We start from the raw sequence: 24,588 nt of genomic DNA, 5'->3' as shown, positions 1-24,588 counted from the left end.
GCCATTTGGCCTATTGTGTCCATGTCAGTCAACAAAGATCTGACTACACTAATCTCATTTTCCAGCACTTGGCTCACATCCCTGGAGGTTACGGCAGCACAAGAGAATATCTAAATACTTCTAAAATGCTAGGAGTTTCTGACTTAACCACTTTTTCCGGCAGTGAGTTCCAGACTCACTCCCACCATCCTCTGAGTGAAAACGTTACTCCAAAACTCCCCTCTTAGCCTTTTTTAACATTAAATCTGTGGACCCGGATTACTGACCCCTCTACTAGTGGAAAAAGTCCCTTTCTATCCAGCCTATCCATGCCTCTTATAAACGTTCTAAAAATAAATTTAGAGTACCCAATTCATTTTTTCCAATTAAAGGGCAATTTAGCGTGACCAATCTACCCAGCCTGCATATCTTTGGGTTGTGGGTCGAAACCCACGCAAACACGGGGAGAATGTATAAAATCTACACGGACAGTGACCCCGAGCCGGAATCCAACCGGGGACCTCGGCACCGTGACACAGCAGTGCTAACCACTGCGCCACCGTGCTGCCCTAACCGCTCATAATCTTGGTAGGAAATCTTACAACACCAGGTTAAAGTCCAACATGTTTGTTTCAAACACTAGCTTTCGGAGCATTGCTCCTTCCTCAGCCTGGTGCTGTAAGACTTCTTACTGTGCTCACCCCAGTCCAACGCCGACATCTCCACATCATGGCTCATAATCTTGTACACCTCTATCATGTGACTATAGGTATGACTTCTCATCCTACGCTGTTCCATGGAAACCTATCCCAGCCTATCCAATCTTTCCTTTTAGCTCAGACCCTCCAGCCCAGCCAGCATCCTACTAAATCTCCTCTGCACACTCTCCAGTGAAATCACATCCTTCCTATAATGTGGTGACCAGATTTGAAGACAGTACTCCAGCTCTTGCCTAACCAACATTTTATACAGTTCAAACATTACCTGCCTGCTCTTGTATTCTATGCCTCGGTAATAAAGATAAGTACCCCATATGCCTTCTTAACCACCTCATCTACCTGCCCTGCCACCTTCAGGGATCTGTGGTGCGATTCTCCGGAAAAAGTTTGAAGCTCATTTGTGGCGTGCATTTCAGGGAGTTTCCTGATGGCTCTGCCAGCGAGTCCCCCACCGCTATTCAATAACATTTAGGGCACGATTCTTGGGCCGCGTTGCATTCAAGGGAAACCTACTTATGACCTACTCACGTGGGACCCACTGGCCTCCCTCGATTCTTAAGCCTCTGCAGGGAGGCTGCAGCCCGCTGCTGATCGGTGCTGGTCCATACAAATGTGGACGAGGCAGAATGGCACCCAGTCTTGGTTTAGCTCATTTGGACATATGCAGTGAGAGAGAAGGCAGCTCTCACAGCTCTGATAGAAGAAGTTGGTTTAGAAGGTTAGAGAGGGAACATCTCTCTCAGCTTTGCTAGAAGAAAAGCAATACTATGGAGTAACGGTTTGGAAAACAGATGCCGGAAATCTAAAGTCCAGCTGATTAAGGAAACTAGAGAAATGAAGAGAAGTGTCCAAGCAGTCTGGAGTCAAGTGAACAAAAACCAAGGTATTGTTCAGAAGAATTCAAATTTGAGTAAACAAAGTATTCAAAGTTAAACAGACAATTGCAGTAATCAGATTTAAAATGGGACAGCAGCCTTCAAAGGTAAATCAAACATCTGTTGCCATTTTAATACAGCCTGGGAATCGAGAATTAAAGCAATTGTGAGCAGTTTGCACAGCTGTCCTCAAGGGGTTGGTATAAAATCTTGGACTGGGGTCATTGTTAAAAGTGGAGCAGAAGGATGTCTGGTTGCAGCCATGGAGTGAGTGGTCACACATTTGGTGGTTTCAGCTTTAAAGGATTGGATTTTGTTTATTGTCACGCGTACGGAGGTACAGTGAAAAGCATTTATTTCCGAGGTGGAACTGTTTGGGAGGAGCGTGTGGGAGGGGGATGCTGACGTGGATTGAATTGGTGTGGCGCAGTTGGTTAAGGGGGAATGGCGGCGGACATCCTGGGAAGGCCCCGAGGGTGAGGGAGGCGTGGATCTGGGTAAGCTGGTTAAAGAGGTGTTACGGTTGATCGGGGAGGGTGTTGGCCAAGTCTCTTCATTGCATAATAATAATCTTTATTGTCACAAGTAGCCTTACGTTAACACTGCAATGAAGTTACTGTGAAAATCCCCTAGTCGCCACATTCTGGCGCCTATTCGGGTACACAGAAGGAGAATTCAGAATATCCAATTCACTGAACAGCATGTCTTTCGGGCCTTGTGGGAGGAAACCGGAGCACCCGGCGGAAACCCACGCAGAAACAGGGAGAACATGCAGACTCCACACAGACAGTGACCCAAGCCGGGAATCAAACCGGGAACCCTGGAGCTGTGAAGCAACGGTGCTACCCACTGTGCTACATGGAACGTTCTGGGATTAAATGGACCGATTAAGAGGTCTCACATTTTTGTGCATTTAAGGAGTTTGAAGGTGGAAGTGAACATAGAATATAGAATATACAGTGCAGAAGGAGGCCATTCGGCCCATCGAGTCTGCACCGGCCCATTTAAGCCCTCACTTCCACCCTATTCCAGGTCATCTAAACTGTTTGGTCACTATGGGCAATTTATCATGACCCCATGGATGGGGTAAGTATCCATTTGTGGTTGAACATGAAGATGAGAGGGGGGCAGTGTTGATCAATAAAAGGGTAACTTTTGAGGTGGGGAATATACTGACAGACCCTGGGAGTAGATTTGTGATGATGAGTAGGAGATTGGAGAGGGCTCCAAATTGGGAGAGTTTTTGAGGTGGGTTTGGTGAAGATTCCGGACCTGGACACATACCAGTTGATTATGGGGAGGGTGGATTTTCATATGGTGTTGGACCGATCATGTCTCAGGTCCCTGAAGGTGTCGGCCATGGCAATGGAAGTGTTGGGGCTTATGGAACGCATGGGATGGGCATACCCATGGCGGTTTGAGAGACTGAGGTCAAAGGAATTGACGTACTTCTTGCACATCCTCTGGGTGTACTCCTGGATTGATGTTTTGTGCTGGACAAGGCGTTGGATCAGAATATTCGGTGATTGTGGTGTCTGACCACACACCGCATTGGGTGTAATTGCGGGTGGCAAAGGGGAGTCCCCAACAGCTGCTGTGGAGGTTGGATGTGAGGTTATTGGCAGATAAGGAGATGTGCAAAAAAGATAGGGGTGGCTATCTGGAACTATGTGGAGCAGAATAAGACGGGGAGGTCTCTGCTTCCACATTGTGCGAGCTGAGAGGTTCAGGTTAAGAAGAAGGTTAAGAGGTGACTTAATAGAGGCATACAAAATGATCAGAGGGTTAGATAGGGTGGACAGCGAGAGCCTTCTCCCGCGGATGGGGGTGGCTAGCACGAGGGGACATAGCCTTAAATTGAGGGGTAATAGATATAGGACAGAGGTCAGAGGTGGGTTTTTTACACAAAGAGTGGTGAGGCCGTGGAATGCCCTACCTGCAACAGTAGTGAACTCGCCAACATTGAGGGCATTTAAAAGTTTATTGGATAAGCATATGGATGATAAGGGCATAGTGTAGGTTAGATGGCCTTTAGATTTTTTCCATGTCGGTGCAACATCGAGGGTCGAAGGGCCTGTACTGCGCTGTATCGTTCTATGTTCTATGTTCGTGGAGGCCATTCTGAGGCTGGACCGGAGGTACTCAATGGCGGGTGGGTTTTAGATGGGCTGGAATTCCCTAAGGTGGCGAAGGCAAAGGTGCAAGGACTGGGGGCCCCGATCGGGCTGAGTGAGGTAATGGATTGCATGGAGTCGATGCAGATGTGGAAGGACCCAGGTTTGGATGTGTTCCCAGCTGAGTGCTGCAAGATGATTGGGAGTGCTACAAGATGAGATGGAGCCCCCGTTAGTCGAGATGCATAAAGAGTCGACGGAGAACATAGAATATACAGTGCAGAAGGAGGCCATTCGGCCCATCGAGTCTGCACCGACCCACTTAAACCCTCACTTCCACCCTATCCCCATAACCCAATAATCCCTCCTAACCTTTTGGACACTAAGGGCAATTTAGCATGGCCAATCCACCTAACCTGCACATCGTTGGACTGTAGGAGGAAACCGGAGCACCTGGAGGAAACCCACGCAGACATGGGGAGAACGTGCAGACTTCGCACAGACAGTGACCTGAGGAGAATCGAACCTGGGATCCTGACGCTGTGAAGCCATAGTGCTAGTCACTTGTGCTACCGTGCTGCCCCAAATGAGAGAGGAGAGCTCACCCCATGCTGTCTCAAGCCTCAATATTGCTCATTTTAAAGAAAGACAAGGACCCAGAGCAGTGAGAGCCGTAACACCCGATTTCGCTGTTGAACGTAGATGCAAAGTTGTTGGCGAAGGTACTGGCGACGCAGATAGAGAATTGTGTGCTGAGGATGATAGGTGACGGCGAGACGAGATTTGTGAAGGAGCTGCAGCTGTTGACGAATGTTCAGAGGTTATTGAATGTCATTATGATGCCCTTGGAGGGCGAGACGTTGAAGTGGTTATGGCGAAGGACGTGGAGAAAGCTTTCAATCGGGTTGAGTGTACACACTTATTCGGGGTCCTGGGGCAGTTGGGGTTTGGGCAGGGATTTACGGACAGGGTTCATCTGTTGTATAAGGGCCTAAGGTGAGTGTTCAGACTAATAAGGTCAACTCGGGAGTATTTTGGGTTGCATTGGGGGATGAGACAGGGGTATCCGCTCTTCCCATTGCTCATTGCCTTAGCGATTGAGCCGCCAGATATGGCGCTTAGGGACTCACGGGGCCGGAGAGGCATTGAGTGGGGGTGGAGATGTGGAGCACTGAGTTGCTTTGTACGTGGATAATATCCTGCTGTATAATTCTGACGTGGTCAGGTGCTTCAACAGAATCATGGGGATTTTTGGGAGGTTAGCCTCTTATCGGGGTATAAGCTCAACATGGGGAAAAGTATGATATTCCCAATTAATGCCCAGGCACAAGAGAGGGGTTTGGGGGGGGGGGCTGCCGGTTCAGTTGGTGGGGGCGGGTTTTCGTTACGTTGGGATACAAGTGGTGCGGAGTTGGGCTCAGATGCATAAGTTGAATTTGGCGCAGTTGGGGAAGGGAATGAAGGCGGACTTTAAGACCTGGGATATGTTGCCATTGTTGTTGGCTGGTCGGGTCCAGACGGTAAAGGTGACGATGTTACCAAAGATTTTGTTTGTGTTTCAGAACTTCCCGATCTTTGTGCCAAATCCTTTTTTGGGAAGGCTATTGGGATGATTTTGGGGTTTGTGCGGGTGGCTGAGGCTTCCCAGGCTAGGAGGGTGTTCTTGGAATGGGATCGATGGGGGGAGGTGGGGTAGAGGGTGGGAAGTAGATGAGCATTGACAAACTTGCAAAACAATTATTGGGCAGCAAACATTGCAATGGTTAGGAAATGGATGGTGGAGGAGAGATTGTATTGGGGCGGATCGAGGTGGCCTCATGTAAAAGGACCAGTTTGAGGACACTATTGCTGGCACCCCTTCCGTTCTCGCTGGCCAGATAGTTTACGACCCTGGTAGTTGTATCAGCGTTAAGGATGTGAAACCAGTTCTGGCAGCATTTTAGAATGAAAGGCATGTCCCTTTTGGCTCTGATTTGTGATAATCATAGGTTTGCCTGCTAACCACTGTGTCAGGTGCCGTCCCCGCCTTAACACCATATTGGTCTATTGCTGCTCGACAACCAATAAATTTCCTACCACAAGCGTTTCCACTTTTATTGTCAAACTTGCATTTCGAATGCATGCTGAGAAAATAAATCCATCACTTGGACTAGACAAACTGGCCACTGTTCACTACCAATCTATTAAAATGCTTTTCTGAAAATTTTTCATGCTTCGTTTTCTCACTATGACTGACACCAGGGATAGGAAGTTTTAGTTAAGAAGAAAAATTGGACAAATAGGGGGCAGGATTACCGGCCGTGTTACGCTCGAAAGGCAGCTGCGGCCAGTAGATGCCAGGAGATCCCACTTCCGGAATCTACGCGGTCGCCACACCTCGCGAGATCTAACATAATCTTGCGAGATGTGACAATGTGAATCCTGCCCATTGTGGGCGGGATCACTTTCTGGCAAATCTGCATATTAGGGTAAGACAGCTAATCTCGCTCTAATATACGTTCCTGAGATCTAACGAAGGTTTGGGATCTAACACTTCACCTTAGAGACATTGGACGAGTGCCGTTCAATGATGGTCTCCACTAATGGGGACCGGAAAGAACTGCACTCATGGGGGTCTCCCAGGGGACCGGAGGCCCCCAGATGCATGACCTTTGGAGAGGGTGGCACTGCTGGTGCCACCTGGACACCCTAGCAGCGCCAGCCTAGCAGAGCCACCTCGGTTCCAGCCTGGCACTACCAATATGCTCAGATGGCACTGCCAGCAGTCAGGGGCACTGCAAGGGTGTCAGAGGGCATTTTCCGCGCAGAAGGGATCAGGCCAGGGTGCCCTGTGTGGGTGTGAAGGGGTGTGCCCCCCCTCCCCACCCCAGAACCCCTTACAGTGATTTAGGACTTGGGGGGGTTCATGTTGGGGGCTCAAGAGATTGGGATGCCATGAGTGGAACTCGGCAATGCAGGGAATGGGCTAAGTGGAGCCTCGATGGAACATTCCCCACTGAGGCCCCCGATCTACCAGGATGGGTGTTAGATAGCATGGTTTTTCTTGGCACTCCGAACGCTGGGAGATACCCAGCTAATCGCACTGCGGGACTCTGTCTTCATTCGGGTAGATCGGGCCCAGGATCTTTTCAGAATGACACAGAAAGTTGAAAGAAGATTCCATAAAGGTGATGTGATGATAATCTAGTTCATAGTTCATGTCAATATCTTCGATTTTGATTAGTTTTGATAAGATTGTTGTTGTGAAGATATGGTAATTAAAATACTGGTCTTTAGAGACTGCCAGAACAACTAAAGAATGGCAGCTCAGAGTTGTCTATATTTGTTTAATAGCATCAAAATAGAAGAGATGGAGCCATAAAGGAGCAGGTGGGCCTACATAGCTGGGGAATTGGAGACAGGTCCAGAACTTTCAGGTGCCTGCCAAGTGAAGAGTCGGCTGGGAACACTATCTGCCAACACCAGCAGGCCCAATGTCATTTCATTCTCTAAGAAACACTGAATGACAGAAGGTGGGACTTCAGCCTGTTACCTGCCTTGGAGAGCTGCTGGCTAATCTAATTGGTTGACAGTTCTCCGGTCATTCCAGGAATAGCACTATAGTAGTCATAAGAGACACATTACCTTGCTGCCTGGAATTAAGTGCCAAGAACCAGAGGAAAGGAAGGTGGCAAGTGGCAACAGCCCCCTCCCCCCACCCCTCCCCGGCTTCCCACAAGGAATTTAATTTTGGTTCCCCCTCAGCCCCCCCAAATCTTTCAGTTTCCCGTCAGCCTACAAATCGAGAGTGGGCAGAAAAAAGCCCTTAAAGTGGCCATTAAGCGGTTTAAGTGATTTAATTGGGGCAAGAACGGACTTCCCCTCTGAGGCCTGGTCTCACCCGGAGTATAATCTCAACCAAGTCGGGACTGCAGGATCGTGGAGGTGATTTAATTCATGGAATTTCACAACCTCCCCTGACCTCCCATCTTAGAAGCCACCAAACGGAGCGTAAAATTCTGTACATGATGTCTCCATGAATTGCAATTGAAGTGCAGTCCAAAAGGTGTTTTGTTTTGGGAGTCAGAATTCAATTAGGGTTAGGGTTAGGTTAAATTAGTTTAAAAGCATTTACTGAATCCTGAAAGGCTATAGTCGTAATGGAGATAGGTGAAGCTTAAAAAGATTATCTGTTTGCTGAGAGAGTTGGTTGCAGTTTGGACCTCATGTGGTTTGCAGATCACAGAAAAGCCCTTGGAGTTGTTAGCAGGCTACAGGCAGTTCAGGATCAGAGAACCTCTGGGGAGCTGAGAAAGTGCTGGAAGGTTGCTGGTTCTGTGCCAGGAAGTTAAAGGATTCAAACAAAGAGCTTTACTAGGGCGTGAAGGGTCTATTATTTCTGTTTTGTACAGAGCAATGATAATTTCTCTAATGCAAAGTCTAAGTAAATAATATGAAGACCCATAACATTGCATCTCAAACGCTTTAGTGTTACCCTTGGATTGAGGAGATTCCCGCACTGCCATCTCAAGTAGATGCCACTTCAACGAACCAAGGATGACATAACTCTGCCTATCACCTCATGAAAATGAAATGAAAATGAAAAATTATCCTTTCTCTGTCTTTGGTAGGTGCCCATTTGAAGAAGCACCAAAAAGAACTGAGCCATAAATTCAGCACCAGCCTGTATTGGAGGGAAGGAAGCAAGGGGCAGGGAGCCCAGAAAAAGTACCCTCCACAACCATTCCCAAGATGATCTTCAGAGCATTGATGCTCTGGATTCTGCTACATGTGCAGAATAAAGATGAGTATAACTGTAAGTAGTACAAATGACTATATCTCATAGAAAAAATCTCATACTGGTTCCTTTCCATCCATTGCTTCTAACCAAAGTTTTCTGTTTGCTTCAGACTGAGCCTGGAGTGTAACGATGCCATGCCTGTAAGAAGAAAAAAAAAGACAAAGAAAATTAAAAATACTGAAAATGTTCACAAACATTTACTTTATTGAATTTTCAATTTTTATATCCAATTTAAATCCAATGATTTTCCTTGTCATCCATTCACCAAAACCTTCCCCAGCAATTTTTCCATTTCCCATATCAATTATTCTCATGTCCGAGATTATCTACCCCTTTCTAGGGAAGGGCATCAATGCCTCCATGGATCAAAACCTTTACTTGATTACCCTCTTCACATCCTTGTGCAATTGGTCCCAGTCAATTCTCTATTTCTGCTCTGGTACAACAGCTAACACTGCAGCTTCAAACCTAGAGAACACTTTATTAGTGAGTGAACCATAAAAAGCAAGTGGAAAGCACTGCTAATCACATCCAGTTCTGATATCACTCCTATGGCTATGTCTTCTCACCACTCCTAGAAGGGAATAACTCTAGATTCGTCTTGTACACCAATCTCCTCCAAAAATTTTCTACCATACACTCCATATCCACCTCCGATGCAAAACACAATGAGCATTTTGGCCCCGTCAACCCTGCAAAATCGGCCTCACTGACATCCGGGGGCTTGGCACTTGGGGACGTGTGGCAAAATTGAGTGAACTGTTTCACAGACTAGGCAAGCAACCTGTAGCGATCTGTATATCTGCTGCTATGTAAGGGGTTAACATCTGTAAGATAGTGCTAGACAAACGCTAGATGGCAGCACCAGATCTATGTATATAAACTGCACTCAGAGGAGATTCCCACCTCTTTGTATCAGGAATGACTAGTGAGCAGACTGTTAGAGATATAGCTTAGTTAGAAAGTGTAGTTAAACATTATATATACTTATTCTTATTTACCTAATCTTCAGTTATAGTTGTAGAAGAGTGAACAAACTCATAGGTATTTATATTCGTTATTCAATAAATGTTATTTGTTTAATTTGAAGACTGATAGTTTTACTGAACTACAACGATCAGACCATTCTGGAAGTAAGCAAAAGAGTAACGACATATTACTATCACATAATATAACAACACCCATAAAATCATCAACCTGACAATGCCACATGCACAACCATCTCTAGGTACGTCCTCATCCGCCAAAAGGACAGAACACCAGTCAGGAAGGAGTTGCTCTGGGAGTTATCCGATGACTACACCCCACAAGATCTCATGGTATCAGGTCAAATATAGGCAAGAAAACCTGATTACCACCTACTGCTTCCCTCTTAGCTGATGAATCGGTACTCACCAAGTTGAACACCACTTGGAGGAAGCACTAAAGGAGGCTCTGGGTGGGAGACTTCTTTGCCTATCACCAGGAGTTGCTCAAGAACATCACTACAAACTGAGCTGGCTGAGTCCTAAAGGACACAGCTGCTTGACTGGGTCTGCAGCAGGTGGTGAGCACTATGGGTGTACCTACAACACCTAAAACTGCAACAATTTAAGAGGGTAGATCACCAGCATATTCACAAGAGCAATTAGGGATGGCAAATAAAAATACTGGCTCATCAGTGACGCCCACTCCCATGAAAGGATGATAAAAAAATAATTGTCTAAAATCAAGGGTATCTATCCATCTGCCTCTGGCCCTCCTTCTTTCAGCGAACCCACTCCTCCTCCTTAAGACATCCATCCTCTATTATTTCATAGACCCCTCTCCCACCCTACCACATTAGCAGTGACTAATGTTATTCATGAGGACTCCTTTGGCTCTTCCCATCCATGTTGATTACCACTCAACATCACTTTCCCAGGCCTAGATCAACAAAGGACATTTGGTGATGTTATGTGAACTTCCAGAAAACTTTTGAAAATGTCTTCCACTCCAGGGCAAACCGAAGTGGCACAGAATTAAGGGAAAGGCAGTTTATTCAAAGTGGTTGGAAGTAGGTTGTGGTGTCACAGAGCATTCTGCTCTGGGATGTCTTCCATTCACTGTGTACATGGGCAGCATGGTATCACAGTGGGTATCACTGTTGCTTCACAGCTCCAGGGCCCCAGGTTCGATTCCCGGCTTGGGTCAGTCTGTGCGGAGTCTGCACATTCTCCCTGTGTCTACGTGGGTTTCCTCCGGGTCCTCTGGTTTCCTCCCACAAGTCCCAAACGATGTGCTGTTAGGTAAGTTGGACATTCTGAATTCTCCCTCTGTGCACCCAAACAGGCACCGGAACATGGTGACTAGGGGCATTTCACAGTAACTTCATTGCAGTGTAAAAAATGTAAGCCTACTTGTCACAATAAAGATTATTGTTATTATATTAATGATTTGGATATGCGGCTAGTTAGGCCTCAAGTTTAACATATCGTTAAAATGCAAAGCACAGCAAATAATTTTGAAAACTGAAAAGTTGAAAAGGGCTATTGATAAGATACAGGAAAGAGCCAGTGTAATTCAATAAGTATATTTATTTTTATATACACTTTGATTAAAAATAGGTAATAAATATGATTCAAATAGGGGAAGACTTGGTGATATGTAAGAGAAGGAGGATTTGGGGATACACATTTGTAAAATATAAAAGCAGCACAAGTGGAAAAGGCCATCATTAAGCAAAACAAATGTTTGATTCTTCAAGAAACGTAGAATATAAAAGTGATGATGTGATGGTGGATATAAATCAAACCCTAGTAAGGCTATATCGAGATTACTCTTTCTGATTTGGACTTCCTATTTCAAGAGTCTACTCTGCATCATCAGCAAAGTGATGGAAAGAATCATCAACAGTGCTATCCAGCGGCACTTTCTCAGAAAGAACCTGCTCACGGATGCTCAGTTTGGGTTCCGCTAGGGTAACTCAGCTCCTGACCTCATTACAGCCTTGGTTCAAACATGGACAAAAGAGCTGAATGCCATTGGTGAGATGAGAGTGACTGCCCTTGACATCAAGGCAGCATTCGACCGAGAATGGCATCAAGGAGCCCAGCTAAACTGGAGTCAATGGGAATTAGGGAGAAAACTCATCGCTAGTTGGAGCCATACCTGGCACAAAGGAAGATGGTTGAGGTGGTTTGGAGGTCATCATCTCAGCTCCAGGATATCACTTCAGGAGTTCCTCAAGGTAGTGTCCTAGGCCCAACTATCTTCATCTGGTTCATCAATGACCTCCCTTCCATCATAAGGTCAGAAATGGTAATGTTCGCAGATAACTGCACAATATTCAGCACCATTCGTGATCCGTCAGATAATGAAGCAGTCCATGTCCAAATGTAGCAAGACCTAAGCAATATCGAGGCTTGGACTGACAAGTGGCAAGTAACAGTCACGCCACACAAGTGCCAGGCAATGACCGTCGCCTTCAAGAGAGGATCTAACCATCGCCCCATTGACATGCAATACTACAACCATCGTTGAATTCCCCACAATCAACATCCTGGGGGTTACCATTGACAGAAACAGAACTGGACTAAATATATTAGTGCTACCAGGTGTAGCCACCTGGGGTGGCCATGTCCACTTGCAGAGAGTAAAGGAAAAATTGGACAATGCTAAGAAAACAAGCAGGTGCAAGGTTTGTCTGTGGATTGAAGTTTGCAGCTCCCAGACAAGACCGATACTACAAGCCATTAGCATAGTAATGAGCTATCTCCAGGGACAAAAGAGAAACATTTAAGCAAACGATACCAGAGCAGACTCCCCGGCGCCAGTGGAGACTAAAACAAAGGCAGGCCAACGGCAACCCAGCGATCAAGCAACGATCCCTTTATTGGAGGAAATCAATACAAATGATTAGGACATGGTCCAATTAATTGGCGCCAAGTTCAAGGACCACCCAAAAGAGATCGAAGCCCCTTTGGGGTATGAAAAGGAGCCCCAAGACAGATCGCTCTCTTCTTCATCTTCATCATCTTGGCCTTAGCTCTCAGCGACGAGAGACCCGCCAAGCACCAGACAAGTAAGTCTAAAGTCAACGCACGCTATGGGATAGGCGCTCCTAGCTACTATTCTATACCAGTTCGATGCCAGCAGCCTCAGAACTGGACAACGGCCATTGTTCCTCTGACTGAGTGGGCACCCGAAACTAAGTATAGGCTTTTAGTGATAGTTGTAGTTTAGTGAGTAGAGTTTGTGCATGAGTATAATTGACTGTGTGTGTAAATAAATGTGCATTGATTTCGGATATACTAACTGGTGTATCGTGTCTTTGATCAGTATTCGGTTTTGAACCTTGTGGCGGTATCGAAAAGATACCTGGCGACTCTTGAGCTAGCATAATTAAAACAAAGCAAATTAAGCAGAGAGCATAACGAGCAACACAGGGCAGGAGAAAGGCCAGGAATTCTACTGCAAACAACTCACCTCCTGACCCCCCTAAGCCTGCCCATCACCATCAGGTCACAAGTCAGGAGTGTGATGGAATACTCCCCACTTGCCCGGATGAGTGCAGCTCCAACAGCATTCAAGAAGTTTGACAACATCTAAGTCAAAGCAGACCGTTTGATTGCTTCCCCTTCACAGACATTCGAACCCTCCACCATAGATGTAAATTTGGTTGTGGCGTGTACCATCTGAAAGATGCACTGCAGTAACTCGTCAAGATTCCTTCGCACCTCCCAAACCCACAACTGGGTATCTAGAAGGACAAGAGCAGCAGGTACACAGGAACCCCACCAACTGGTGGTTCCCCTCCAAGTCACTCACCACGCTGACTTAGGAATATATCACCGTTCCTTCACTGTCACTGGTTCGAAATCCTGGTACTCCCTCCCCAACAGCACAGTGGGTGTACCTACACCTCAAGACTGAAGTGTTTCAAGAAGGCAGCTCACCACCACCTTCTGAAGGGCAACTAGGAATGTGAAATAACTGCTGATATAACCAGCAACCGTTGATTTAAAAATCCTATGCTGGGGAGATTGCAAGTTACGACCAAAATGCTCTTTCCTTGTTCTTCCTACGGAATGTATTGGTTCACACTTCTTTAATTTTTTTTAAATTTAGAGTACACAATTCATTTTCTTTTTCCAATTAATGGGAAATTTTAATGTGGCCGATCCATCGAATCTGCACATCTTTGGGCTGTGGGGGTGAAACCCATGCAGACACGGGGAGAATGTGTAAATTCCACACGGACAGTGACCCAGGGCCAGGATTCGAACTCGGGTCCTCAGCGACGTAGGCAACAATGCTAACCACTGTGCCACCGTGCTGCCCTACACTCCTTTAAATTAAGTTTCACCTGTACTTGTCCATTCCATCTGCCTTTTTATATTCTCTTGAAGTTTACCACTATCCTCAGAGTTCACAATACTTCTAGGTTTTGGGTTATCTGCAGTTTTGAAACTGTTTTTGCACACTCAAGCCTAAGTGATTAATTTATATCAAGAAAGATAATAGTCCTTCTCCCACCCTGGGGAATCCTACTATATTTGTTCCCCCAATCCAAAAGCAACCTGTGTTCTGTATCCTGTCAGTCAGTCCACATTATATCCATGTTGCTCTTGTCCGTTTTATTCCAACTCAACTTTGTGAACAAACCTGTCATTTTGCATTTTATCAAACACCTTTGGAAATCCATGTGCACTATATCAACCATATTACCTTCAATATACCTTAAGTCAGTGTCCTCTGGCTTTTGACCCTTCCACCAATGGGAGACAATTCTTCCCGCACCTCAACCTACTCTGTCTAGACCCCTCCCTCATTATTTTGAACACTTCTATTAAATTGCCTCTCTATAACTTCATGGAAAAATTCAATCAAATAGTTGAAACACAGTTTGCTTTTAATTAATCCACATTGATTCAAGTGATTGTTAATATCATTCCAGGTCATTATTTCTAAACGTTTTCTCATCACTGAAGTTAAAATAACTGACTGGCCTGTAGTTGCTGGGCTTATCCTAACAAACTTTTCTAAACAAGAGTGCAGCAGTTGCAATTCGCTAGTCCTCTGGCACCATGCTTGTATCAAAGCAGCACTGGAGGATTTTGGCCAGCGCCTCTGCAATTTCTACTGTTTCTTCCCTCAGTATCATTGGATGCATCAAATTGGGTCCTGATGACTCATTAACTTTACGTGCAATCAGCCTAATAACTCGAGTGATTATTAGTCTATCCAATGTTTTAACTACCTTCTCTTTCTCTACAACTTGGCAACATCTTCTTCATCAAGAAAGGCAGATGCAAAGTACTCATTTAGTGTCACAGCCATGCCCTCTGCCTTCATGCGTAAATCCCCATTTTGATCATAACCACCTTTTAACTATTTAAATGCCTGTGGAATGTTAATGTTAGATACTTTACATGAGTAATTAAGAGCAGCTGCCACCAATTGGGGAAAGATTAGAGATTTATTGCAGGTGTATCTAAATCATTTCACACTGAATGATGGGGGATCAAGAGGAATCTGTGCCTTGGAAATAAATCCAGATTAAGGAAAAAACTGGTTTCAGACTCATCCTTACAACATGTGAACAACATGGTAGCAGAGGATGAACATTGAGCTCTGATGGTTGGATGTTGAATGAGAAATTTTTTTGCCTCTGTGAAAGGAAAGATATACTACTCCAGGCAATCTCTGGTACTGAATGGCTGCGACCCAGTGCAATATCTCAATCTTTGATTATCTCCTGTTCTTTTTTCCAGCGTCTGAACCGGATGAGCAATGGAAAAGTAAGGTGAAAATGTGTTCATGGGTTACCTCGGTATCCTGGAGAAAGAAAGGTACGTCTTGTGCTTTGTCATTACCAGAAAAAAAATTATGATTAACAGTAAAGTATTTTCAAAACTGGATGTGGCTGATTTAGATATCAAAGAGGGATTTGCTCTTCTGTTGCAATTTTTGGATAAGTTTTACAATGGTTTGTTGGAAGCATACAAAGTGTGGTCAACTTTTCATAGTTGTAAGAAAACAGAAATCAGTCCATGGAAGAGTATATTATGGAGTTTGGGAGATGGTATAAATTTCACCTTGAAATTCCGGAGTCTGTGCTTGCATTCCAGTTACTGGATTGTGCATAGATTTCAGATGTCGATAGACTGTTGGTATTCATGGGGGTTTAATTTCCTAGAAAAGGTACTTTGATACAATGGCTGGTGCAAGTCCTCCACTGGCCGGGGAATTTACGATGTAGTGGCAATGGACCCAAGAGGCAATTGTAGCCATCTAAGATGGACATTGGGCTACAAAATGGAGAACCGCAAGGAACACAGGGAAAAACAGTCATAGTGAGGACACACAGCTTGCAAAAGACTGTTTTGCATTTTGCACGTACAGAAACCAGTTTCCAAAGAGTTGCAGAGTTTCAGCCAAAGGTGCAAATGGGAAACAGATCTGCATATTAATGAGGTGATCCCAGCCCAGGTTTAAAGTATCGATGGATACTTTTCCATAGACGCCGAGACAGAATGGCGCCAAAGCAACCAAAACAAAGAGCCGTAGGGACCGCCCCAAACATCGAGAAACAACCCTAGGATTGGGGAGTTTGAAAGATATCGATTGGGAAAGACCCAATAGATGAGGGAACCACCCCAAGGGGGCCTGAACCTCCTGGGACCTATAAAAAGGTCAAGCACATGACTCGGTCTGTTGCTTCCAGACTCCGGCCCAGACCTGTTGCATCGCATCCTGACTCCAGTTTCACCACCGGCCGTTGAGCATCAGCCATCGAACTGTAAGTGCCAACACAACGATCGCTACGTGATCCAGACCTTGCTAGCTCTTGACAACTTTGCCAATCAGCAAGTTACAGACCAAGAACGGGACAAAGGCCTTGCTCCCTGACCTTGCCTGTTCCTGCCTAGATAAGTATTTAGTTGTTTAGTATTAGAAGTAAGTTAGTCTCTTTAGCGTATGCATGAGTATTTATTATATTTGTTATAATAAACACCAATCGTTTGGACTTACTAATCGGTGTATGGATTTATTACTTTGAACCTGACCTTGATATACTTGTGACGGTGTCTCAATACGACACCTGGCGACTCCGAGCATAATTACACATACAGAGCCATAGTAGTGTTAAGCACACGGCCTTTAAACGGAGGCGTGTTAATCACACTCCAGTAAAACGAGCAACACAATGGACCCAAGAGGCAATGGACAACGATCCAGGTATTTGATTGTTACACTTTGTGGATATGGCAACTACATTTAGTCTATCTACATTGATAAATAAAGAGGACAAATAGATCACTGCAGATAAGGGAAGGAATTTTCCAGTCCCACCCGCTGCGAGACTGGAAATTCCCACACAAAATCAATGGACCTTTTGCTGATCCATCAAACTTCCCGTCCCTCCCGCGATGATGAATTTGGGACATGGATGAGAATTTGAATACTATAGTCATGAACACTGTGGCTGAGAACCTGTTCAGTAATGGTTTACATGAGAGGAATTGTGCAATAATTGACAAAATATTGCATAAGATGTTGGCCAACCACCAAATTGCAGGTTGTAAATGGCATTGAAAGTTGCCATCGTCCCAGAGGGCCATAAATGGTGGCTCTCCCCTTTGAGAAAGAGAGCTGATTGGTGGTTATTTAACCTGAGGGTTACCACAGCTAAGGCGAGGGAAAAGGTTGAGATGGGCTCCATGGTAACTCTGATAAGGACATGGAGTGTCCATACCGAGTAAAATAAGAACAAAGTCTTATTTACACAAACGATTTATACACTACCAGGTTCCTCTCTGGTTGGTGCTTAACTGGGCAACCTCATATACATTGGTTAATTAAGATACCCCGCCCCTTGAGGTGGAGCTCTTACTCCGCAAGGAGATCGGGGAAGACAAGCATTCCCACCCTGTAGGTCCTGTGTGGCATATTACATTCCTTCCCCCCCCCCACAAAGTCCAAAGACCCCCTCGATGAGTGATGAAGCTGAGAAGGAGAAGCGGGGGGAGGACATCGGAGTCTCTGGTAAGTTACCATGGAGCTGATGCGCCAAATCAATCAGCGTATACCGATGTCATCTGCAGTAAGAATGTAGTGGTAGACAATCATCAGGGGACGGTTGAACTACGGAGTTGACAGCCAAGACCTCAGAGGTCTGTATCCCCATTTTGGAATCCAAACCTGGCCATCAGATATAGCTCTGCGCCAGCCTCATAATTTTGGATACTCCGGAATGTCCGTTGTGAAGGTCCTTCTACATGACAGCCTATCCTTTCACCGACACAACAATTATGGTGCTCCACAGGAGGATGCCGTCCTTCACGGTCAACTCTGACAATTTGGACGAGAAACCCTTCAACTCCTCTGGTAGCTGCCACTGTATCGCACCAAATGTCACAACTTGACAAGTACAGGGTTGGTTTGCGTCCAGTCACGAACACGTGAGGCAGCGAGATTCAGTTCAGCAATCACTTCGTCCACTGTAAGAAGGTTCATGGATTCTATCTGCAGGGGAAGATGGCATAATGCATCAGCATGCGCAATCTGGATCCCTGGGCAGTGCTCAAAAGAGTATTCGTAAGCAGCCAATAACAGAGCCCAGCACTGAATCCTTGCAGATGGTGCTGGTGGAATCACCTTGTCTTCACGGAAGAGGCCTGGCATTGGTGACAATAAACAAATGGTGGCCATAGATGTATTGATGAAATCGTTTTACACTGAATACGGCCACCAGGCCTTGTTCTTCGATCTAGGGACCTGGGTTTGAATCCCGCCATGGCAGATTGTGAAATTTGAATTCAATAAAAAAATCTGGAATTAAAAGTCTGAAGATTACCATGAAACCATTGTCGATTGTCTGAAAGACTCATCTGGTTCATTAATGTCCTTTAGGAGAGGAAATCTGACGTTCTCACCTGGTATGGCCTGCATGAGACTCCAGACCCATAGCAATGTGGTTGACTCATAAATGCTCTTTGGAATAGGCAATGAATGCCAGTCCAGCCAGCGACGCCCACATCTCATGAATGAATTAAAAAATACAGTAGTCCCCCGTTATACCGCGCTCCGCGATATACGGCAGGGGGGCTTATGGACCCCAAATTATTCGAAAATTACTTGCACTGGGATAAGGGGACAGAGCTGGGGCAACTTCAGGTTTCCAGTCGGGGAGCGGATTATTTTTAGCAAACAAGCCTGCCCAGAAAGTTGCTAAATGTAAAAGTTTGCAAAGTTAATCCTTCACCAATTGTCAGTTAACTGCGGGTGGCTGGATTGCTGACAGCAGCGAGAGTGATGGGCTGCATTCAGGAAGTTTTAAAGTTGGATGTTGACATCTAAACGACATATTTACATTAGTCACTGCCCAGGAAAGTGTGCCGAAAGCTGGCAATCTTCTCCTTTTTAAACCTGTCTCAATAACCGTGTGGATCTGCAGTCACTTGCCCTGTGGTCTCTGCTCTGCTTCGAACAGTCTGCGATATACGGCGGGGGGGCTTATGGGAGGCTGTCTACCAATAACCATGAAATGTTTAAATTTAAAAAACCCCCATCGTGGATATCCGCGGCTCGGATGTAACGCGGGTGGCTGTCTTGGACCCCAACACCCGCGTTATAACGGGGGACTACTGTATATATATTCTTGGCTAACAGCGCAGACATCCATTAGAGTACTAAAATACCCGTGTCCCAGGGAAAACATTGCTTGTTTGACAAAGCCTGGTATGAGGTGGCATGAATGGGGCGTGCGAGTGTGTGTGGGAATGTGGGACTGAGGAGTGAGGCAAGAAGGCTTTCTTTCTAATTGTAACTGGGTTAAAGTCTTACTGCATCAAGTTGGGCCTTTTAAAATGCCCGCCTCGACACATAGCAGCCCCTTTAACTACCTATAACCTATTTCTTGGATCAGCTATAGCCCAAAACTGTCCCAGCATTGAAAATCCCTTATTTCCTCGCACTTAATCCAGAGGAGGGTGCAGAAAGCCTGGAATTTTACCAACTCCTGCAACCCGCCGCGAAGCTGAAAATCGAGGCCTTGATCCACTTGTCCCACTTTTCTATTTCAACATTTAAGAATAGGTCAGATAAGGTGTTGAAAGGAAGGTGGATAAAAGGAATATAAGAACAAGATATGCTATAAGAATTACTGGTCATGTACAGGACAAATACCAACATGGATTGCTTGAACTGAATTTTTTCTTCCATGCAATAAAACTTATACCTATTGACCTTAAGTAGTCAATCAGAACAGTTGGCGAGCGGAGCGGTCGCAAAGAAAGGGGCTCCCGCAGGGCAACGAGGTTGGGGCCGTTTTTCGGGGGATCTCCACAGCGGGAGGAGGGGAGAAGGGGAAGAGTCAAACCCCTGTGAAATTGGTGGAAGGGAGAGCCTCGGCGGCAGAGCGATCCGGCGGCAGTGGTGACGGCGGCAGTGGTGACGGCGGCAGGTCCTGTCCCCCCCCCCCCCCCCCCCCCCCCCAACACCCATGGCACCAGAGCGCAGGCCAGGATTGGAGCGGCAGCGGCCCGGACCGAAGCGGGAGCCGAGCCTGCGGAGAGGAGGGAACGGAGGAGCGACCAGCGACCCAACCACCCCCACCGGACAGAGCAGCGGGGACCGACCCCCCCCCCAACCGGACAGCGCAGCGGGGACCGATCCACCCCCCAGCCGGCAGTGACCACCACGAAGCAGGAGCAAAGAGACCTCTCTCTCTCTCTCGACCCTGGGTGAGTGAGGGAAAAGGAAGGAAAAAGAACTTCTGCAAAAACAAAACTCTGAAAAGAAAACTTTTAAACAGAGGGGAGGGGGGGAAAAAAATATATATTATTTTTTCTCTTTTTGCACTTTTTCTTCTCACCCAAAACAAGCCCACCTGAGAAGAGTTTTATAAAAGAGAAAAAATAAAGTTTAAAGGAAAGAAGGGAGGAGAGAAGAAAAAGGGAAGAAACAAAAAATGTTTTAAAATAGGGTGCGGAAAAAAACAAGGGGAGAAGAAAAGAAGAAAGGGAAGGGGGAGAAAAAATGCCAGAAGGGAGCCAAAGCAGAGGGAGAAGGGGCGCCAAAGGCAGACGGGGCAATGGACAAGCCAGCTCAGGCGAGCGAATCAGCACACGAGGCGACAGAACGGAGGTATCGCCGCATCAAAAAGAGCTGGACAGACAGGTGCCCTCTCCCCTGGGGCTAGAGGGGGGAGCTGGAACTGGAAGGCAGCCTTTACCAAAGCGCTGAGGGAGCATCAGCAGGTAAACAAGGCAGAGGCGAAGGCTGACATAGAGGCCGCAGTGCAGGCAGCAGTGGCCAGGGCCATGACAGGGGTGCAGCAGGCCCTGGCCAGAATAGAGGACAAATTGGATGCCCAAGGGGAGAAACTGGAAGCCCAGGAGGCGACCATTAAGGAGCTGGAGAAAGCAGCGACTCACATGAGCGACCGGGTCATGGCCCTGGAGGGGGTGGTGACGAGACTGGGCACAACACAGGGGAGCCTGAAGGGCAGAGTAGACGACCAGGAAAACCGCTCAAGAAGGCAAAATGTCAGGATAGTGGGCCTGCCAGAGGGGATCGAGGGTAGAAACCCCACAGCATACGTGGCCGAGATGCTGGGCAACTTAGTGGGGAGGGAAACTTTCCCCAACCCACCAGAAATGGACAGAGCACACCAGTCGCTGTGCCTGAAGCCCAAGGCAGGAGACCACCCGAGAGCAGTCATAGCTAAACTGCACCGGTACCAGGATAGGGAGACAATCCTGCGCTGGGCCAGGAAAAATAGAGCCTGCAAATGGGAAGGACACACCATTCGAATTTATGAGGATATTGGGGCAGATATAGCCAGGAGACAGGCAGAGTTCAATAGGGCGAAAGCAGCTCTTCACAGGAGCAACGTGCGTTTTGGTATGCTGTATCCAGCGAAACTCTGGGTCACATACCAAGACAGAGAATACTTCTTTACAGCCCCTGCTGAGGTAAACAAGTTTGTCGAGGAACACGGGCGGGAAAACCACCAGCGAGGGTAGGGATGAGGGGCCCCTGGCAAGGGACAACGACACACTGACGGGGGGGTGGGGAGGGGTGAGGCAATGCCATGCCCCCCCCCCCCCCCCCCCCCCCCCCCGCCCCCGCTACGGCAAGAGCACCCTGAACAAAGAGCAAACCACTGCCCGAGGGACCGCTCCAGCTGGGAGGCCAGGCCCCAGCACGAGGGAACGAGACTAATGGAGAAGGGCGAGCAAACGAGAGGGGCGCAGGGTAGGGTGGGGGAAGAGCGGGCAGTAAACCGCAGAGGTCAGGCAGGGGAGAAGCTAGACAGTAGCCCCCGAGAGGGGGGGCCACCGTACTAACAGGAAAGCTAGCGCCGGGGGTACGCAACAAAGCAGGGCTGCAGCGCGCCCCCAACAGGGGGGAAGGCGCCAGGCAGGGGATTGGGGGGGAACACCCATCAGAGTCGGGAGAGCAAATGGGGACAGGAACAGGGGAAAGAGGGACAAAGGAGGGGTATACGGGGGAGGAGGGAAAAGGGAGAGACCGGGGGCGGGGGATACACAGGGAGCGAGGGACCGGGGAGGGGGGATGCAGGGAAGAAGGAACAAAAGAGGCTAGAAAAGGAACAGGGCTACAAAGTGCCACAACCAAGAGCTCGAAACAAGGAACCGCTGCAAGCACCCCCCAATACAGTCTCTGGGCAAAGGGAGACCCCAGAGTGCAGGGGTCTACCCGCGTGGCAGACACACAGTGGGCGGCCATAGCGGGTGCCCCCGGGACAAAGAGAAACCCTGGAGCGCAGGGACCCGACGCATGGAGAGAGCAGCGACAGCGGCCATCCTGGACGGCCCCCTAACAAAGGGAAACCCCGGAGGGCAGGGGCGCATCCACCAGATAAGTATGGTTAATCCCACAGGAGCGAGGGGGCAGAAGCCCCCCACCAGGATAGTCACCTGGAACGTAAGAGGACTCAACGGCCCAGTGAAGAGATCCAAAGTCCTCACCCACCTAAGAAATATGAGGGCCGACATAGTCTTCCTCCAAGAGACACACCTGAGAGAGCAGGACCGACTGCGGGTAAGAAAGGGCTGGGTGGGACAAACCTACCATTCCTGCTATGGGACAAGGGCCAGGGGGGTGGCGATATTGATCGGCAAGAGGACAATGTTTAGGGCGACAAAGACGGTTACGGACCCGGGGGGACGGTACGTCATGGTCAGCAGAGCCCTGGATGGGGCACCGATGGTACTAGTCAACGATTACATGCCCAACTGGGACGACACGAGTTTCATCAAAAAGACCATGGCAGAAATCCCGGACATAGCGACGCATCGACTAATCATGGGGGGGGGGGGGGGGGGGGGGGGGGGGGGGGGGGGAGAGAGACTTCAACTGTGTACAGGATCCAAAGACGGACAGATCAAACCCCAAAACGGGGAAAACCTCAAGCATGGCAAGGGAACTCAGTCACTTTATGGAGCAGATGGGAGCGGTGGACCCTGGAGGTTCGCCCACCCGGGGGAGAAGGAATTCCCCTTCTTTTCCCCAGTACACAACGTATACACCAGAATTGACTTCTTTGTGGTGGGGAAAACGGTGCTTCCAGGGATAGACAAAGTGGAATACTCCGCAATTGTGATATCAGACCACGCTCCACATTACATGGACGTGCGGATAGAGACGGGCAGGGCCCAACGGCCCACATGGAGGTTGGACAGTGCCTTACTAGCTGACAAGGCCTTCAGCGAAAGGATAGCGCGGGCCATAGCAAAGTACACGGAGAACATCCAGAACGGGGAGGTCTCACCCTCCACGTTCTGGGAAGCGCTAAAGGTCGTACTAAGAGGGGATATCATCGCTTTCAAAGCGCGAAGAGATAGGGAGGAAAGGGTGGCTAGGCAGCAGCTGGTCGACTCCATACAGGAGGTAGACCGTAAATACTCCGAGGCCCCGACCGTAGAGCTTCTGGCGGAGAGGAAAGAGCTACAAAGGAACTTTGACCTGCTCTCCACCAGGAAAGCAGTGCACCAACTCCGCCAGACGCGTGGGACCCTGTACGAACACGGAGACAAAGCCAGCCGCCTGTTGGCACACACACCAGCTGAGAAAGCAGGCAGCCACCAGAGAGATTGCGCAAATCAGGGGTACCAGAGGCACGTTAGAAACAGAACCAGAAAAGATTAACAAAACCTTCAAGGCCTTCTACCAAGAGCTGTACACCTCAGAGCCCCCAAGGGGGAGTCTGGGATGAAACGGTTCCTTGATGGACTGGACATTCCAGTCGTGGGGGAGGACAGAAAACGGGGCTTGGAAGCACCACTAGCACTGGGAGAGATCATGGACAGCATTAGCTCCATGCAGGCGGGGAAGGCGCCGGGACCAGACGGATTCCCGGCAAACTTCTACAAAAAATTTGCGACAGCGCTGGCCCCGCACCTGCGGGAGATGTTCACAGACTCGCACACTGCCACCCACGCTAGCACAGGTCTCAATCTCGCTGATACCTAAGAAAGACAAAGACCCAACGGAATGTGGGTCATACAGACCCATCTCACTGCTGAACGCAGATGCCAAAATACTGGCCACAATCCTAGCCAAAAGGCTAGACGACTGTGTACCTGAGGTGATCACAGAGGACCAGACGGGCTTCATCAGAGGTAGACAGCTTACCTCGAACATCAGGCGCCTGCTGAACATGATAATGACCCCGTCCGGGGAGAGAACACAAGAGGCGATCGTCTCCCTAGACGCAGAAAAGGCCTTCGACAGAGTCGAATGGAAATACCTCAGAGGTACTGAAGCGGTTCGGGCTTGGAACAGGGTTCACCTCCTGGGTAAAGCTCCTATATCACACTCCCATGGCGAGCGTACGGACCAACAATACCAACTCCCAATACTTCCAACTGCACAGGGGCACCAGACAAGGATGCCCACTGTCCCCGCTGCTGTTCGCCCTAGCGATTGAACCACTAGCAATCGCGCTCAGAGCAGCAAAAGGATGGAGGGGGATCCGAAGGGGAGGCAGAGAGCACAGAGTCTCACTCTATGCAGATGACCTGCTCCTCTACATTTTGGACCCACAGAGCAGCATGGACGGAATCATTGCGCTCCTGAAAGAATTTGGAGCCTTCTCGGGCTACAAACTCAACATGAGCAAAAGCGAG

General features: G+C 47.8%; 1 protein-coding gene across 1 annotated transcript in view; it reads right to left on the bottom strand.

Annotated features, from left to right (window-relative positions):
• Positions 1 to 24,588, bottom strand: part of arhgap42a (Rho GTPase activating protein 42a) — a 505,650-nt gene that overhangs the window by 115,007 nt on the left and 366,055 nt on the right. Inside the window, exon 11 of the mRNA XM_038818093.1 lies at positions 8,527 to 8,605. Within this exon, the coding sequence (XP_038674021.1) occupies positions 8,527 to 8,605 (79 nt within the window). The remainder of the gene's footprint in view (positions 1 to 8,526; positions 8,606 to 24,588) is intronic.

Source organism: Scyliorhinus canicula, chromosome 14 (genome assembly GCF_902713615.1).
Source record: "Scyliorhinus canicula chromosome 14, sScyCan1.1, whole genome shotgun sequence".
Lineage (NCBI taxonomy): Eukaryota > Metazoa > Chordata > Chondrichthyes > Carcharhiniformes > Scyliorhinidae > Scyliorhinus > Scyliorhinus canicula.
The sequence above is the reverse complement of the archived record's forward strand: the minus strand, read 5'-3'. Positions and strand labels throughout refer to the sequence as shown.